Below are 19764 nucleotides of genomic sequence, written 5' to 3'. Positions count from 1 at the left end.
CTCCAGCATGGGCAACAGAGCGAGACCCTGTCTCAAAAAAATAAATAAATAAATAAAAAGATAAAATACAGAATTCTGTTTCTTCTCTCTTAATTCTAGTAAACAACTACTCAAAAAAGGAGAGCCATGAAAGTCACCAGCCTAGAAAATTACAGTCGACTTCATGAGCTTCATTTGGATTTCTCATCATGCAATAGCAAAGTCACAGTTATTCCTACTGAGATCACAATGATGCTGCCAGAGCCTCCCCTGAGCTTGAGAGCCCCCCTCTTCTAAGCAGCATTTGGAGGTGAGTGGCGCAGCCTCCCTGTCAAGCCTGGGGACAAAGGATTCACCTGGTGGGCCACATTCTTGGAGAATATGTTGGCTTCTTTGCGTGTTTGTTTTCCCATATGTTGACTGCTGATGTTTGTTTCCTTGCTTATTCGTTTCCCTGGGTCACCCAACTCCAGCATCCTCCATTGTATAGTGGGAAAGTGGATGTCTGGCTTTCCTTCCTTCCTGAGGAAATTATGAACAAGAAGAACAAACTCCAAGCTAAATACAAGTCACGACTTTTCCAGAATCCAAAAGCAAAGTAACTGTGAAGTCAAATTCTTTACAAAGGGGTCCCCTCTAGAGCTCAGCCATCCCCATACTTGGAGTCTCCAGGGCTCTGTTTCATACTTCTCTCACCAAGACATTCCTTTTCTAACCTTCCTCTGCAAATATCCACCCACCTTTCAAGAAATGCCACCCCTACACACAGGAGGCAAAGTTCCAGATGCATCCTTTCTCCTGCCAATAATCCATGGCCCTACATCTGAGTTACTGACTAAAATGAAACCCTGGTGGGGTGGGAGGCTCAGCTGTGATGGTCATTAGTGTCCCAAGCTGGCAAGCTGCAAACTCTCCAGGAGGGAAGGGCTTTGGTGTGGTCTCAGAGGGAGGTCTAGGAAGGATGCGACCCTTCACGCTGGGTCTTCTGCCGCTGTGAGTTGCAGGCATGCCATTTGATCTCCTGATTCTTCCAGCTGGATAACCACTTAACCCACACACATGCACACCCCTCCAAGGGACCGATATCAATGCTGAGTCCAAACCCAGAATGAGGAAGGGGAATATTTTCCTAATACTGTATTGACTCAGCCTTTTCAAGAGGCCTTGCTCTCCTCAACCAGCAAATCACAAGACTAGAGAGAAGTACTGGGTTTCTTTCATTCTTCCCCTAACCCTCCTTCTAATTGTGCTGTTTCAAACTCCCAGGAATAAGGGATAGCCTAATGTAGGTAGCATCGTACACCTCTTATTGTCCTCTTCCAGGAAGAGGGTGAGGTCAAAACCTCCAATGCTCCACTCACTCTCTGTTGGAGGGGTTAGAATATAGAAAGGAGAAACTGGAGAGTACCATTGGGCCTGCATCGATTACCAAGCAAAATCTCTATGTTGTTCAACAAGTGCAAAAACAAGCAGCTACTTTACTGGGTTACTCTCCTATGTTCTCCAGACCCTCTAATATAAGCCAAGGCTATGTAATAAGCACAGATATTAACAACACTTTTATTAATGGGCAGATACCTCTCCCACCCACATAGATCTCTCTGCCAAAGAAAACCCAATACAGGGGCTACTTGAAGTTTTTGACCAAGAGTTATTATTTTTCCTTTTATCCATGTGACTTAGAACTGTTTCTCACATAGAGTGTGCAGAGTCACCAGGAGGACTTGTTAAAAATCACTGCCTCTTGGACTACTCTATCCAGAGGTCTGGAATGGGAACTTCATCCACCAGGTGATCCTGAAGCTGGTGATCAGTTCGCCCATAGTTAGTACCAGGTGCCCCCAGCAGACATTATGAGCTGATAGAACTGTAAAAAAATTATGCTAATTCCCAAAAGGCTAGTCTGCCCTCCTGGGGTGCCATGCTTTCAACAGAAAAAAATAAACTAAATCTATTCTAAGGAGTAACCACATAATTAGAAGGTTATTACCACGTTGTGGAAAGAAATAAATACAGTGATAAAGAACAATGGAATTTGTGGGTTAATTAGTAATACAGTGCTGGGCTTCATGCAGTTACAGACCAATAAAACAAGGACATCAGACTGGCTCACAAAATACTTCCTGATTTCTGAAGCTGAAGAAAATTCATTGGGCTTAAGGAGGTCAAATCTGAGAGCTCAATTATCTTAGTCTCCTAACTTATTGTTAGGAGCATAACCATTCAGCAGGTTGCATATGATGTGACTGTTCTGGCATTTTTTCTTTGCAATCTGTTTATAATTCTCAGCAACATTTTTTTTAAATTAATAAACTTTAAACATTATATCAGTCCATATGTTAAGTATTTATTTATTAAGTAAAATTCTATTGAAGACTAAGAACGAATACACAAAGATGGCTGAGACACAGCCCTTGCAATCAGGTTGCCTACAGTGTAGCGGAGGAGATGAAAGAAAAATCAATCAAGGTTAGGTGTCAAATGAAAACAGGTGAAGTACTCAAGAGGCATTCACCTTGGGAAGATCAGAGGACACCCTGCCTGAACTGGATCTCCAAGGCTTAACAGTTTGTCAGGTGAAGAAAGGAGAAAGAGAGACAAAAGAACTAACAGATATATGGAGGTGTGAATTCACATGGCAGGTAATTTGGACTGGTGAGGATATGGGATATTAGGGGACACAGGCTGGAGACTAATCTGGAAAGGAAGGCAGCAGCCAGTTCATGCTTAAAGTTTGGACCTTATCCTGAAGGCATTATGAATTCACTTAAGGATCTTTAGCAGACATATTGTAATACAATGGCTTAAAAAGAAAAGTCTGAGGAGCTATGGAGGATGGATTGGAGGGGACACAGAGAGAGGATCCATCTAGGAGTCTGTTGCTCTGTGGTTGATCAGGAAGATGACGGGGACTGGAGTAAGACAGGCAATGAGGCAAGGAAGGGAGGTGTTCAGAAATGAATAAGGACAGGATAGATAACGCCAGGAGACCAGCTGGATGACAGGGGAAAGGCAGATGAATGAATCTAGGGTAACGCCCAGATTCATCATGTAAGTGACTGAGAAGTTAGGGGTACCCACTAACCGAGCTAGTAAATACAAGCAGAAGAGCAATTGCAGGTCATGAGTTCTGTTTGGGTCACACTGCGTTCAAGTTTCCTGAGGATCATACCAGTTAAGATATTTGGTAGATCACATATAAAAATCTGAACTAGGGGAGATGTGGAGAGGAAGACGTGGTTCAGGATAAAAATGATATCCAAATTATTAACAAACAGGTCTGTAATCCCAGCACTTTGGAGCTCAAAGTGTGTGGATCATTTGAGGTAAGGAGTTCCAGACCAGCCTGGCCAACATGGTGAAACTCTGTCTCTACTAAAAATACAAAACAATTAGCCAGGCATAGTGGTGTGTGCCTGTAGTCCCAGCTACTTGGGAGGCTGAGGCAAGAGAAGCGCTTGAATCTGGGAGGCAGACGTTGTAGTGAGCAGAGATTGCGCCACTGCACTTTAGCCTGAGCAACAGAGTCAGACTCCATCTCAAAAATAATAATAATATATATATACACACACACACACACACAAATAGTATGGATAAAGGGAAGACGCTGACCTATCAGAACAACTGCCTGATCAACCAGAAAGGATTCCAGAAATGAACACCTAGCATGGCCATGTGAGAACATACCAGCTAACACCCCTTTGACAGCGGCAATCATCAGAGAGGATGACAGCTCTCGGGAAGAAAAGACCACAGAACACCTACAATGGGGCGGTGCAAAGGATGAGAATCTGGAGGAGGAGGATGAGAAGAAACAGTCAGAGAGAGAGGTAGGAGAACCAAGAAAGATTAATGTCATGACAGACTCAGGAACAGAAAGCTTCAGATGGATGGAAGTGGCAGTACAGACTGCTGAAAAGACATCTTGTCCACCTTTGTAAGGCTAGACTATTTGTGGTGTGGATGTCAAGGGGTACCTGGGCAAGTTCAAGGGCACTGCTCAGGGCATACCAGCAACAATGGATTCTCAAAGCACAGGAGGAGGATGAAGGGGACACTCCAGCACAAGCTAGGATTCCATGGTGGAAGCAGCTAAGTAAATGTATTCTTCCAGGAGTGACCTTCCATAGAGATAGTGTCCCTGACCACGCTGAAGCTGAACTGGAGCTGGGCAAGGCAGAGAGGTTCAAATGAAGGGTGACTCCCACTATCACACCAAGCCCCACTGGGCAGCTGACCTGCCTGCCCATCCTCCTCCTCCTTAGACAGAAAACAGCGAATTCCATTCGCCTTTCTGCTCTCAATGAAAGGCTCTCTTTGGGTTCTTTACTAATCTACAATCTGTAAAAGTACTTTCCCTGTGACTTTTCTCCATTTCAGTACTGTCTTCTCTAAATGAGAATTAAAAGCAAGTTCCCCACACCGACCTCAAGTGGTTTCTAAGATAGCAAGAGTGCATTTTGCAGGTTGTCTGAGAATTTAAAAGAGATGGGGGAGGGGAGGAAATAGAGTCAGAGTGAATGCAGAAATGCTGGAGAAGAAAACGGGATATAATACTGCGGAATATTTTAATAGTGGGGACACAAATGTAATAATTAATAAAGCAGGTGGAAAGTTCGCGCTGTGGTGCAATTGTAAAGAATGCTTATTAAATACTTAAAAACAAAGAAAATTTACGTTTCTCAAAAGGACAGCTGAAAAATTCCTTGAGCTAAAATGTGTTGCTATTCAAGATGCCATAAAACTAATGTTAAAATATGATATCTCATTTCAATCTTTTTGGGGGAAAAAATCAGGCTTTGACTCACTCATACGACAGATCCCACGCACCCACCCACCAACATGGCCCTTGGCATGGGCGACCTGCCCACGTGTCGATGCAATCGTGCCTCTCTAGAGCCCTGCTTCCATCCGTTTCCCGAGCTTCGATGTCGTGACGAGAGACCGCGGCTACATCAACCTTGGGCAACCAGATGCAGCCGCGTGCGGCAGCCTGGCACTGCCCGGAGCATGCTCAGTCTGGTCCTGACCCACTTCTGCAGGTCCGACCTCGGGGCGTGGGGTCAGAGGCACTACTTTGCCAGTTTGCCAGGAACAGAGAGGAGCAGAGAGACTGAGAGTTGCTAAAGCTCCTCTCTTGGCACAGCAATCCCTGACCCGGCGGCGGAACATGCCCAGTCTGGCTGCCGGAGCCGCCGGGAGCGTCAATGTGGAAAGTCCACCTTTCCGGGTTTTCGCAGCAACCCACCGGGAAGAGGGCGGTACGGGAGTAAAAAGGCCGGAGGGGGGTGTGGCCAAGAGGGCGGACACTAAAAAGCCGGGGGAAGGAGCCTGGTCCCGCCCCAGAAATTGAGAGTCTCTGTTCTCTTTTAAAATTAAAAAAAAAAAAAAGGGAGATAAGGAGGAGAAGAAGCCACTAACATTGCAGGATCGTGTAGCGAAACTTCTGTAGGTACTTAATAATTTTAGAATACTCTACTTTTTAATTAAAAAATCACCTTATGGTTCATTAGAAAAAACGTGGAAATTACAAGTAATATTTTTAAAGAAAATGAAAAAAAAATTCCTGGAACCCCACCACTCAGAAAGTCACCAGGGAACGGCCCGCTGGGTTTTCTTCCAGACTCTTCCATCTGTGGACTTTGCTTTAAGAGACGTTTAAGACTTACAGCGCAGTCGCCCGGGAAGGCCTGAGAAGCTTTCGGAAGCAAGGTGGTTTGCTCGTGATTGCATTTGATTGCAAGGAGACAGGGTAGGCTTGGGGGTGGGTTGACTGGTTCCCATTTAGCGCCCCAGGATGGGACCCTAAGAAGCCTTTTCCTGGGTGTCTTTGAACACGCGTGCGATGCGACGCCCACAGAAGTTGCGGTGGAAGCCCCGGGCGGGAGAGAGAGCGGAGTGAGAGTCCCGCGCTGCCGCGGAGGCCCTGGGCCTGCGGGTGTGGGGCTCTGGGGGCCGCCGAGGCCCGGCCCAGAGGCTGAGCGGACTGAACGCGGGACTCCCCGGCAACTACAGCCTCCGGTGGCTCCTCCGCGGGGCGGCTCCTCCGCGGGGCTGCTCCGCAGCTCCGACTGGCTCGCACCGCACCGCCCGCCCCGCTGCCCCCGCCCGCGGCTGCCGCGAAAACCCGGCGGCTATACCCGCGCCTCCGCGCCGCCCGGCGAGCCGCACTGGGCATGCTCGGCCCCGGCCGGCCCAGGCGCCTGTAGGTGGGAAGCTCCGCGCTCCCCGGCAGCCGGCGGCGCAGCTCGCAACGCTGTGAGGCGCCGGCGGAGGCGGTTCGCCCGCAGTAGGCGCTACCAGGCGTCCGGCGCAGAGTGCGGCGCAGCGGCCGCTGTCGGGCTGGCCATGGCGAGGGGTGCACGGCGGCCACCTGAGTGGCGCGGCGGTGTCAGGTTAGCGGGGGCGCCCGGCGGGCCGGGGCGGAGGGGCACGGGTGGGAGCCAGCCCCGCACCGGGTCGGCGGCCGAGTCGGCGCCGGGGCCGCGGAACTTTCGGGTGTTTGGGCTGGCTGAGACTGCGGCGGAGGCTGCGCCGCGAGACGCCGCAGGGTCCGGGCAGCGGGCTCCAGGGGGTCGCAGGATGCTTCGAGATCCGTGCGGGGCGGGGGCTGGCCGTTTGGGGACTGCCGCATCCCGGGCTCGAACCGTAACCTTCCGAGGGCTAGGAGCGCGGAATCCACTGCCAGCTGCCGGCGAGCCTCCTAGGTGTCGTGGGGGAAGGGGACGCCGAACAGCCGTGGGGGCTTTCGCTGGGCTCTGGATCTCTCGCAGCGCTGTGCCTCAGTTTCCCCGGACAGGGAGGAGCGTGCGCTGGCCAGGGCTCCGGAGAACGTGAATGCGGGTTCCGCGTCGGGAGGGCACCGTGTCCTGATGCCGCAGGAGTGCGGGCGGCTGTGGGTGCTGCGAGCCGCCGCCTCGCTACTGAAGCTCTCGGAGTTTGTCGCATTTGACTCCATAACAAGTTGACATCGAATTGCTTCATGGCGTGGAATGGGGAAACGTGCTTCATCGGATTAAAATACAGAGTGATTGCAGAACCGATTTATTTTAAGCTTGATCATTAAGCTGTCTTCTCCAGCCCTGAAAAAAAAAACTTGCAAGCTTTATAAAGCAAGGTAGCAAAAAAAGGTTTGTAGGTGTATTATCTGCTCACATTGTAGAAAACAGTTAAGATACGATCGAACTGTCATTATTTTTAAGGATACTTAGCAGAAAAGTTTGGTTACTGTGGCAATCTTTATTTTGCGTTATCTTCGATTTAATGTTAAAAACTTGGAAACCGAGCATTGCAGAAGCTCAGTGTTTTTTGTAGTTTTCTCACTTTTGTTTCTAGATGAAACACATTTTTTTCAGTTGCTACTATGCTGAACATAGTAAAATCCTTCAAGATGAAATACAAGATGGAAAAAAATGTCTTTTCATGAGACCATAAGTTATAACAGTGTAGTTCTTCTGACATTTTACTTACACAGAAAGTGCAATTTGTAGGTCCCAGTGTGGTTTCTACAGTTGTTTATTCCTAAAACATTTAGTACCATTAACACTATTAGGATTATTGTATCTAATAGGGGCAAGATAAACAATCCTGTTCTAGTGGGAACTAGTTCTGCTAACTAAAGCTAAATTCTCAAGCCTCTTTTCTATAAGTACCACTTAGTGGGTTCAGTTGTTTTATTCATTAAGCTTATTACAAAACAATTGTTTACATTCTTTATAGACCTTAATAGACTTTAGAAATGCATTGACTTTTCATTGAGCTGTGGGTAGGCTTTAAGGTTGGTGCTTGCTTGCAAGCCTGAGATGGCTCCAGCTCTAATTCTGGATACTCTCTGGGGTGACTTCCCCCAGTATAGAGTTGGCTCTGTCCTGTGATGCTGCATAACCGAGGTTTAATAATAGGAAAGGCTTGAAACATCCAGACAACAGCAGTAGCAACAACATGATTACCATTTTTATGAATTAGAACCTGCAGTCCCCCATTTTAGCCAAATAGTCTGGTTGGTGATGTTCACTCATCCTAAATTTATTTCTAAATACATTTATAGAAAAATAAGTTTGAAAACTCCAACACAAATATTGAATAATTGTGCTTCTCTTTTCTATAAAAATGTATCAAGTTTAAAATCTTTCATGAAGTACTGCCTGCATGTACACCTTATCCTGAACAGCAGGTCTCATATCCTCAGGTGACATTCCCCAGTAGAAGTAGCTAGAGTCTCCCCTTAGCCTTGGGTTCTTCCTGACCTGGAGGAAGCAGCAAGGCCTCAGTTTACTTTTTGTGAATGTGAGGTTTAATACAGATCAATAGGCCCCCTTCTCGATCCACAAATCCTAAGTACAAATCCTAAGTATTTTCTCAGTGTTAAGAGACACGATGAAATTTAATCAAAGACTTACTTACATACTGCCCTTGGCTTCAAAAAGTCCACATTTCCCTAACCTAAAACTCAAAAAAACAACAGGAGTTAGGTTGAAAAGGGGTTTTATTACTGCTCATGAAGAAAAAAATAGACTTTGTAGGCATGTTACCAAAAAAGGTGATCATTTCTTCTCTTTTGTAGTTAACTATTGGGTTCTTGCAGCTCACTTGCTAGGCACGTGATTTTTAGGTTTATTTCCATGTGTTTAGATTTCTAGACTGTATGATGTTGTTGGTGACATTAGACATTTACAGCAAATTACTCCCTTTAAAAATAGATCTACCCCCCAATCCCTGTGACCTTAATTTATCCAATTCCTATTTGGCTTGCAATTTAAATACTCGAGGCATTTTAAATTGTGCTTAATTTGGACTTTTTATTCTACTTTTTAATGCAAGAACTTTTAGATACTGGAATACAAATAAATATTGTAGCCAAGTTGCTTTTAACCTCAACACAGCCTAGCCAGATTTGTTAAACAAGTGTTAGTTTTTGGAATTTAGAAATCATGCAGATACTATCACTCCCCTAAGTTGGCATCTAACCCAGCACTTAGGGTGTGACTTGTCTTTCCTAGCCAAGGCCAGGAGGACACTTAAAACTTTGACAATGTTTTCAATCTATGGCATATCACATTGCGGTTAGAAATGGCCTTAAAATGCCAGTGGTTAATTTTAAGTCTGGTATAATACCTCCCTGGCATGGTTGAAAGATGGTTACAAAGGGTTTGGTTGATTATGTCATGGTGTAACCACTTAAGAGCTATCAGAAGTAGTTTATAAGTTATGCTCCAAACAGAAGTCCTATGAATGTATTGGTCTTGCCTCTGCTTCCACCTGAGGTCTTTACTCATTAAAATATCACATTATTTTTTTTCCACAAACTTTTATAGTTAGACTCCTGAGGCCACAAAAATGAGTAAGAGTAAGTCACAGTCGAGTCAGGGAGATATGCTTGAGGACAAATAAAACACAGTACAGGATGAGTGCTCCAGAGAGGGATGCACATGGGACTGAGGAGGTGGGGAAATGAACCCCATAGATTGGAGGAGGAGAGGACCTCATGCTTGGAGTGACATTTCCATGGGAAAAGTCATGATATTTCATTAAGGAATGCCCAAAGAATTAGAAGTCTTCTAAGCAGAGTAGACACTCCAGGAAGAAGGAACATCATTGGGATAGGCAGAATAATGCCCCCCACCAAAGGTGTCCACTTTGGAACTTGGCAGATGTGATTGAGTTAAGGGTCTTGCCATGGGGAGGTTATTCAGGATTATACAGGTGGGCCCAATGCACTTCTGTGGTGTGGGAGTTCAACGTGGGTCTTAGTGGGCAAAAGTCAGAGACTCTGCAGGGCGTTGTTCCTTTGGGAAGCCCTAGGGGAGAATCTGTTTCTTTGCCTTTGCCACCTTCTAGAGGCCACCCCCATTCCTTGTTTTGTAGCCCCATCCGTCTTCAAAGCTCAGAGCAGCCAGTCCAATCTTTCTCTTGGGGCATCACTCTGACGCTGACTTCTGCTTCCCTCTTTCACGTGAAAGAACCTTTGTGATTACATTGGGCCCACCTGAATGATGGCTTGTTAAGACCTGTTTGAACTTCCGTGCCCCAGAACTGCAAAATAAATTTATGTTAAATCCCTCAGTCTGTGGAAATCTGTTACAGGAACCATGGAAAGCAAATACAGCCATATCCACTGAAAGGTTTGGTGCAATGGACTAATAGGCAAGGGCAGGAGGAGGGGAACAAAGTGGTCCTTTTACTGTGATGAGCTCAGTGTCATGTGAAGGAGTTTGGATTCTGTCCTATTATAGAGAAAATATGGGAAACCAGAACATGAAATGGAACAGACCGATGCCAGATTTACTTCCTAAAAACGCAATGGATAACTAAACCCCAGGTTTCACAGGGCAGCTTGATAAAGGAAGTCCAACAAGAGGTGGTCAGTGGCCAGTAGAGGTCTGGAACCAGCATGCTGTAATTCAGGTCTCTGGATTCATCTGAAATGGCAGCATTTGTATGCATGTATGAAATTAATAGCTTAAAACTTTTACTCACAATAAGAAGGACATCATAAAGCAGAAGAGGCAAGTCACATTTCACTTTGTTTCTGCTCATTGTCCTCTAACAGTAATCAGCTGTTCTGCTGTCTGCGTACCATGCACACGTGAGCAAGGAGCTGTGAAAGCTAAAATTTAACATAATTAACTTGAGAATGATGAGATTTCACATGGGCCAACTCTGACCAGTTGGTAATAGCTGCTTGCAATGTCATGGGCTTGTACTGGTTCAGCTGGGAAAGTGCCACAATCAATCACCAATGTTTGCGATGGGCTCCATATTTGACGTTGGTGTTGGGGGATGTGGGAGTTGACAGCTATAATACTACATAAACTAACTTTTGGGTTTGAATATTAGAAATCTAGTAATTCTTTTCAAACATATTCATTTAGTCTCTCTTATGTACGAGGCCTCAATATCTACCTTGCAAAAATGTGTTGTCTCTTGGTTAAATTGACATCTCTGTGTCCAGAAATCCTAAACTGAAGGATTCTTCTATCTTAGTGTTATAAGAGTGGCTTTGAATTGAAACTGAACTGCATGTAAGAAAAACAAATTTTTCAGACAATGTGGTAAAAGAAGGCCTGGGTTAGCAGTATCTGACGCTGGAAACAACAGTAAGACTTGACTAAAATTTATCCTAATAAAACAAAACTTTATATTGTATAGCTAGCATCCATTTGTATGACTTCATAAGATTTTTACCCAAATGTTCTCATAGAATGATGCAAAAAAAATTGTTTTCTATTGTAAAGTACTAGGTCAGTGTAAACCATTCCCTCTCTCTTAAATCTTAATAGGGAAAAACCAGGTTGTGGTAGCCAGATATTTAGGAGTGAGAACCACCAGGACTCAGTGGTAGAGTTGTACTCTATCTATGGGCAGGGAAGGAAAGGAGGCATTTTAAACAACTCCCATGTAATTAATTGGATTATCTGTGTCAGGCTCTACAAAAGTGCAGAGGGCCCACCTGCTGTGGCCTTTGGAATACTGTGCCCTTAGCTATTCCCAATATTTTTTTTTATTGCTCTTTCTCCGAGAGCTTGTCCTCTGCTTTCCCTGGGTTCTAACCTGGGTCTCTTGTCTTGCTTGTGGCCCTCTGTGTTCTTTCCGGGTGACTTATTTTTCCTCATGACTGCATCAGTCACCCATGCACCAGTGTCCAGCCTTTCTCAAGCCCATATTCCATTCATTCATTAATTCATTCAACAGGTAGTGACAACCTGAGATTTTAATCTAATGAAGGGTCAAATGTGCAAAAAGATAATTATAGCGAAAATAGGAAGTTATGAGTAAAGGGTGGTGAGAAAAGGAGTGTCTGGGGCTACCTTGGGAGTCTTGGAGGGCTTTTGAACCAAGACCTCAAAGCTAGGGGTTTGCCAGATGTGCAAGGTAAGGAAGGGAATGTGGCTGGAGGTGGTGCCATGGGGAACTACTGGGAGTTGAGGAAAGAGAACTTGCTGGGGTTGGGGGGATGGGAGGAGGGAGGGGGGAGGGGGAGGCTCCAGAGATGCAGTCAGGGAGGTGGATGGGAGTCAGACTGTGAAGAATCACCTAGGTCCTGCGTAGGACTTGAGTTTCACACTGTTGACACAACGAAGACATGGAATATGTTTTAGATCTTTCAGAGTCAGCTGACTCTAGTAATGACATGGTACGTGGATTGGAGGCAGGCAAGACTAGAGGCAGGTCGGCAAGGAAGGAGTCCAGTAGAGATGATGAGCACATAACCCAGGGGAAACCCAGGATGTGGCAGCCCAATATTGAGGAGTGAGAATCATTAGAACTCAGTGATTGATATGTTTCTCAGGGCAGGGAAGGAAAGGGGACATTTTAAACAATGTCTTTATAGTGAACCAGATTCTGTCTCAGGTACAGCAGAAATATGTCTCGAGGATAGTGGGGTCTGAGCATCTCTCAGGGGTCTTCCTACCAAAGGCAAGACTTTGCAGCACCAGAGAGACTAACTTCCACTGCCTGTGCTTAACCAAAAGGGACTTCAGGCCGGGGAGGAGCTGCAAAGCCCCACACACAGCACCACATGCGAGGGAAGAAGTCGGAACCTTATCACAGGGCACAGACTTTGTAAGAGAGACATAAAAGAAGAAATTAACTCCCTGATGGACCCTCAGCTTTTGGACTGAAGCATTGGGGACTTGCTAATGAGACTGAAAGAAAGTTGTTGTGGGTTGGGCTTTCCTAATTCTGGATTGAGACTGTAACTTACTTAGAGGCTGTGCTGAAATTGACTCTAGTCAACAGGAAAGAGGAAAACTTGCTGAACAGATACTGAAGTATAATCCCAACCCCTTCCTTCCACTGAGGATTTGAGTTTGCTGATGGTGTGAGGAAGATCATAAGGGAAGGGTTTGCTCCTTGAGGAAATAAATGGGTTCGAATAAAGTGCTCCAGAATTGTCCACTTCTGGGACCCACCCAGTTCAGGTGCAGGCTGAGACTAATTCACATCATTCTCATCGGTTTACGAAAGCAGTACCTTTTCTTAACAAGATAGGATCCATCTGTTCTCGAGTCTCTACCTTTCATATGTGTGTGTATATAGATGAGGTCTCGCTCTGTTGCCCAGGCTGGAGTACAGTGGCATGATCATGGCTCACTGTAGCCTCAAACTCCTGGGCTCAGGTGATCCTCCTACCTCAACCTCTGGAGTAGCTGGGATTACAGGTGCATGCCACCATGCCCAGCTAATTAATTTTTTTGGAGACATGAAGTCTTGCTATGTTGCCCAGGCTGGTCTCAAACTCCTGGCCTCAAGCTATCTCCAGACTCTGCCTCCCAAAGTGCTGGGATTACAGACATGAGCCATGGCACCAGGCTGTATCTGTACCTTTCTGTTCCTTCTTGAAATTAGCAAGGGCTCTATATTTGTGGCAGTAATGACCACCCTGAGGAGACCATCCAACTCCTTTCTTCTCCAAAGGCCAGACGCCCCTGCAAGAAAGTAGGTAGATAAACAGCAACTGTGCTTAAAGATTCAAAACCCGTTTTCCCTGGTCCTAGGCAAGGAAAGGTATTTGAGTGAAGACTAAGTTAGTGTTTGGCTCCCAGCACCTCCTGTTAGGTCTTTACTGCCCAGGATGGCTGTGGATAGCATAAACTCTTTAGTAACCAGTGAGCGTTCTTGCTTCTCAGCTGCTGTTATGAAGTTCATCTTGAAAATTGCTGCTTACCTGCTAAAGCTAGGCACTGGGCTTCACTGCCCCACCCCCGGCCAGGCCTGCAGTTCTGTCTAATGACTCCCTGCCATTTCTGCTGGCAGCCCTACGTTGGTGGGAAGGTGTTTTTTTGTTGTTGTTGTCGTTTTGTTTTTCTTCAAGGTTTGGACAATCCTAGATTACTTGGTCTTTGAGTCCAGCTCTGGTTAGAACTTCTCAAAGGTAACCTGTTTTTCTCCATTTCAAAACACTTTTGAGGACCTTGAAATTCATTTCCAGAAAACATCTGAGTATTAACCATCCTTTGCCTTAATGGAGGCTGGTCATTTCTCATTGTGCCTCTGTACCCAGGACGTGCAGTGGACTTTTGATGTCTTCTTGCCTTTGGAAGGCATCTCATCACTACCTCCAAGTTATGGCCACCTCTCCTCCTTTCACTGAGTTGTTAGTTCTTGTGCCTAAGTAGTGGATCAAATGTTCCAAAGTCCTCTTTATCATTTCTCCTAAGATGCCCCAGAGGCCCTCATCTGGAATAGAATTTCTGAAGGAGTTCCCTGCTGTCCCAGAGCTCTCCAGACAGCCTTGCACAGCAGATCCACTGCATGATGCTTGCAAAAGCCAATGCCACCTAGGTTTTTATTACTTGCGTGCCGTGTTTCTTTCTACCCTTATTTGTCTAGACTAAACCATTACTCCTGCTAGGAGAACTGTCTGGTCTCCTTTTATTCATCCTTCAGGTCTTGGCCAACCCCAGGGAACATTCTGTTACCTTCCCAGCTTGGCCTCCTCTGAATTTCTGTGGCATTTACCTAGTTTAGCCCATAATTGCATATTGCTTTGTGTGCAGGTGTCACCAAGATTCTAAGCACCTTTGGGGTAAAGGCCTGGTCTTAAACTGTTTTTAATCCCCATAGTAATTGGTACTAAGTGGATAATAGTGGCCTCATAAGTACTTTCAGTTTATTTAATTGATATGACTGGCTCCTAATTGTGTTTATCACTTAGATAAAGGTGACTACCCAGCGGAGAGATGGGAGAGATCACCTGGAAAGTGTGCTCAGCCTAACAGGGCCCCTTTCCATCGAAGCTGAGAGAAAAGCAAAGTGGAAACCACTGAATCCCTATTTTCAGCTTTCTTCTGGTGATTTTGTTTAATTGCAACAATTTGCCGTGTTGTGACACTGAAAAACACTTAGGTGGAAGACTGATCTTAACCACTAAAGTCAGGAAGATTATTAAGATGGAATAAAATTCTGAAAAATATTGCTTTTATGAACAAAATTTTAAAATAATTAGCTACACTGTTATGAGGGTTGCTGAAGCTTTGGTGGGCACTCAGTGACCACTGTGTGCAGGTAACAGGAGCCCTGGACTGAGAGAAGATGTGAGCTCTGCAAGGGACTTTTCCTGCAGCATTGGTGGCTTGGCCCCAGATTCTTACGCTGTTGTGTGGGCAGAATCACAGGCCTGTCCCAGCCTTAGAGTGGTGCTGAGGCTCCGATGAGATAACATCTGTGGGGGTGTTTTGTAAACCATAAATGCTAGGTGAATTGTAAGGGGAGTTATCATAGCACTCTTAAGAATTAAATCCAGTAGGGTTTGAATTACAGGATCTCTTCTGATCTGTTTTTCACCGAGATCCAGTTCTTAGTGAAAGAGCCTATAATGACACTTTACATGTGAGATTCAGGGAAGTGTTCACGATGCAATTCCAGTTTGTGATAATGGGCTGGTAAAGAGGAAGGAGGAAATACTATTTAACTATCCTCTCCAGTTATTGAGTGCATCTTTTCAAACAGATGAAATTTTATCCTGATGAAAGAGGAAACCCTAGGTGATCCAGTTCCTACGCTGTGAATTTGAATGGTCTTAATCAAACAACCACAGACACAGAAATGAGGGACTGTGCGACATTTTGAAATATAAATTAAGTAGGTGATTGCTTTTCACTTCAACAATAACAAGAGCATACATTTCTGGCATCTCCGCCTCCTCTTCTGTGTTACCCTGAGCCTCTGTTCACAGGCCTGTCTTTATCACCAGCCTCTCAAATTCCACTGTAAGCAAATGATGCATTTCTGAGGACTGACTTAAAGAAATTTTGGGTTATACTTAGTTCTGTGGTTAAAGAACAGACATTTTCCAAAACTGTCTAAGAAATGAATTTGTACCAAAGGCGAGCAGTAAGTTAGTAATAGGTCTATCTTAGAGGGTATATAAGTAGAATAAATTCACTCCGCAGATATTCAAGTGTTTGCTTTGAGCAAAGTGTGTTTCTGAACAGTGGGGATACATCAGTAAACAGCGGCAACGACAGGAGCCCAGCCCTCTAGGAGCTCCCATCCTAATGGGGGCGCAGTATGTAAACACGTAGTAGTTAATGCTGTAAAGACAAAGGCAGGGTCGAGGTAGGTAGAGCATGATGGGGTGGGCACGGTTTCACATAGGTGACCAGGAAGGGCCTCGCTGGTTGAAGGCCTGAGGGTTCCAAAGGAAATGTTCCAGGTATCCCAGAACTCATTTCAGATGGTGGGAATAGTAAGTTCAAGGATGCCGGGGTTTACCCATTTCAGGATTAGCAGAGCCCAGGGAGGCTGATGGGGGGAGTGAGCGAGCGTAGTGAGGTTGGATATGGAGGCTGTGAATCTGTCAGAGGCCTACTGTCAGGCCATAGCAAGGCTGCCTCTGGCTTTTACACTGAATGACGAACTGCTGGAAAAATGTACATTGTAATAATTTAAGAATTTTAGCGTTTTATATTCATTATATTTTGAGACATTCTCCATGCACAGATTGTTACTAATCATTAAATAATAATAAAAGTAATGAATGCATGGTGCTAAGCACAATCAACAATATTTGAATACCAACTCTTTTTTTTAATGGGACAATTATGTTAATGATAAAAATTACATTCCCAAATTGCCAGAGTAGACTCAAGGCCTCTCTGAATTATCAAGTGAAATGAAGGTTTCAAGGCCCAAAGACACGGGCCTTGGTCAGACCCCCTGTGGAACAGCTCGGATTTACACAACCAGCAGTTCTTGGTCTGAAGAGGAAAGGTTGGGTCCGTGGCATGGCTACAGGCACTAAGTTCACCACCCACTCTTAGTCCAGGTAACAAGGTAAAAGTAGTGAGGCTCAGGCTTCACTCCAGGCTGCTCTGGTGGTGAAGTTGGAGGGAGAAACCTGCAGCTGTGCCCAAGAGGACCGGCCCGTCTTCCATATAGGAAGTCCTGGAGGAATCTGGGCTGATTCACACCTGCAGTGAGATGAGGGCATCTGGAGAGGGTATGAATGGGGGGCGTCCTAATACTTTCAGAGCTTGAATCCATTTACTCCCTCATTTTATTGTCCAGAATGTAAGGGACACACAAGAAGTTGTCTTGCCTATGGAGAACAAGTTCTCACGGGCTGCGTGGTGCACAAGCTGTGTCTGTGGCCATCTGCCAAGTCACAAATGGCTTGGCCATCACAGTGCTTTGCCCCAGTTGTATTTACTGCAATGGAATTTTTAGCAGTGCACCAAGAACTCTCTTGTTCTTTCCCTTTTCTCTGTACCCCTCACCGTTTCTTCCCTTTTCCAGCCCCAGTCTTACTCCTGGTTGTCATGATCATACTATGATAGATTTGGAAAGGACCTAAGAGATGGGTCTGAAGCTCGGAGAGATCAACTGACTCCCAGGCGTCATCTCCTAGTAAATAAAAAATGGAGGAAAGGAGTAAGTATCCTCACTCCCAGCTTGTGGGTCTTAATCCTAAAATTCTAAACTCATCTGCTCTTCACACATCACCCCAGAATTTCTGTTCTTGACCTTAACCTCAGAGCCCAACCCATCTCTTATCCCAGGCACCTGATCCTATCCATTTGCTGTATTAAAATCTCAGCTCCACGGCTGCAGGAGACCTGCAGTGAATTCTTCACACTGGCTGTTGCTAAGAACACTTGATGTGTTTCTGTTAGAAGTTATTCTGTGTCTCAGTTGGGTACTATTAATACTATCCTTCAGGCTCATCGTGAGTTGAGTAGCTTTATTATGAGCTGTCCCACCACAAAATAATTAACCACCCTTTGTAAGATTGTATGTGAAATTACCCTCCCAGTTCCAGAAAAGGGAGTTTTGTTTGGCCAGTTGGGAAGCTGTGTGTGCACAATCAAATGTGAGGGAGAGGTAGGAATTGAGAAAGGCTCTTTCATTATCAAGGCCTTGCGGGTTTGCAAACGATCCAGAATTAGCAAGAAAATGTAAACTCACAATTATTTCAGGTCCTGAGTCATATTAGGAAAGCATATTAAGAAGATTGCCCTCTGATTTATAGACAATGTGCTCTGTGGGCTGCAGAGAGGACAGGGTTTGCTTCCTCCATCCAGGCAGAGCGCGCACAGCCTGGACTTGTGGGCAGGCAGCCAGGGATCAGCACCTCCATAAAGCACCTCCCTGATACATGGCATCTTCTAGCCATTTTTCTAGCCAAAAAAGAGTTCTGACTCACTGATGTGTCCAGGCTTCCAGACATCCATCAGCTCCTGCCTGGTTTCACTCTGAATGTAGGAGCTTCACACTAAATACATCAGGAACTTCTTGGAAAATGGGCTTGAGATCAAATAAAAACAATTGAAAGCTGGCAGAAGTAGTGCCATCTACAGATTAGCAGGTGACATAAATTCATTGGACTAGAATGAAAATTCGAATCTCTACATGCATACTCCAAATGAGTAGGAAGAATGTTTTGAAAGGACATAATTTTTTAAAGGGGGGAAATGTTGGAACAATATTCTAATGAAAAGAAAGACAGCAGCTAGAGATGCTTCTGTACCAGCTTAGGTTGAATATAGACTCTAATAAGGACGGTGTCAAAGATCAAAGAAAAATGTGAATACAGCATTGTAACCCTCTGATGTGCATTGTGATCCGTTTTAGGGATTGGCCTGGCAGCCTAAAGGCCCCTGCATCAGTGTGTCTGTCCCATTTCTATTCAGTTTCCAGATTTGGCTAATTCCTTGGATCATCAGATTTCTGGAGAAATGTCTCTCTGATCAATTAAGAATGACCCAATTAATACGATGAGCCATGGTGGTGCCACTGCACTCCAGCCTGGGTAACAGTGAGATGCTATCTTAATACATGAATGAATGAATAAGAATAAGAATTTGACATTATGTGCTCAAACATCAATAAACTCTTCTAAATGATATACCTGTGATTAGAATAGCCTGCACTGCATGTTTCAAGTGCTAGAACAATTTAATAATTGGCTTTATGGAACCAAGAAAACAATCCCAGGTCTGATCTGAGGTTATTATTAGCAGTCATGGTCATTTTATTTTTTTTCTAAGCCACTAAATTAATTGCATGACCGTATGCAATACCATACCTTCTCTAGGCCTCCATTTTTTAGAGTAAAGAAAAACCTGTATGAAAATACGTCCAAGTTTTTCCAAGTCTAATGTTCTAGTTCTGAGAAGAGATGTGTAGACCTGTTTTTATCTTGCTTGATAATTATATATCTATAGAGAACAACCTTTAATGTAATTTTTTCCCTCCTCCTTTATAAGGGTTTGTGGTTCTTTTTCTCTTTAAAAGACTGTAGTAAAGGTCCCTTGAGTATCTCCCTTCTGATGATCAGGCTTAACCAACATTTATGTTTAGTAGGATATCAACAGTATCTCATCTCCATATTAGAGTGATTTTTTAAAATAATGATTTGATGACCCTGGGCAATTTAAACAGTATATTTCTGAGAGCTTTATTTTGTATTATTTTTACTTTTAATCAGAAAAACATACCATGTGAACAAAGTGTGGAGATTCAAGAATAGTTTCTTAATATTATGCCCCATTAAAAATAAAGTTTTATGAAGATGGCATCTCTGGGCCTATAGTTTGTTTTTAAGTTTGAAAAACAGTGATTTAACCCAGATCAGTTTTTGAAAAAGTACGTGCCTTCTGTGTATCAAAAAAAAAAAATAATAACAGCATAAAATAAAATTCTGTAGAGGCCGAACATTAGTGTAGTTGGAGTAATAATGTGGTACCCCTCTCAGTTGTTCCATGGGCTTAAACAGCTCATCTGGTGGCTGTTCACAGCAATCCGGCAAGTCTGGGTGTATATTTAGTTCTACCCATTAAG

The 19764-nt window shown here is 44.6% G+C and overlaps 1 protein-coding gene across 5 annotated transcripts in view; it reads left to right on the top strand.

Moving 5' to 3' along the window:
* The first annotated feature begins 5275 nt into the window (after positions 1-5275).
* Positions 5276-19764, top strand: part of MFAP3L (microfibril associated protein 3 like) — a 36901-nt gene continuing 22412 nt past the window's right edge. The window contains exons 1-2 of one of the 5 annotated variants that reach the window (XM_063809989.1): positions 6152-6374; positions 17221-17355. Coding sequence is in view for 1 of the 5 variants with exons in the window: in XM_009448568.5 (XP_009446843.3) it covers positions 6328-6374 (47 nt within the window). In the remaining 4 variants the exon portion in view is untranslated. Of the gene's footprint in view, positions 5692-6085; positions 6375-17220; positions 17356-19764 lie in introns of those variants that run through there. The other 4 variants (XM_063809990.1, XM_009448568.5, XM_009448572.5 and 1 more) reach the window with 4 other exon arrangements.

Source organism: Pan troglodytes, chromosome 3 (genome assembly GCF_028858775.2).
Source record: "Pan troglodytes isolate AG18354 chromosome 3, NHGRI_mPanTro3-v2.0_pri, whole genome shotgun sequence".
NCBI lineage: Eukaryota > Metazoa > Chordata > Mammalia > Primates > Hominidae > Pan > Pan troglodytes.
This window is presented reverse-complemented; position numbering and strand designations above follow the sequence as displayed.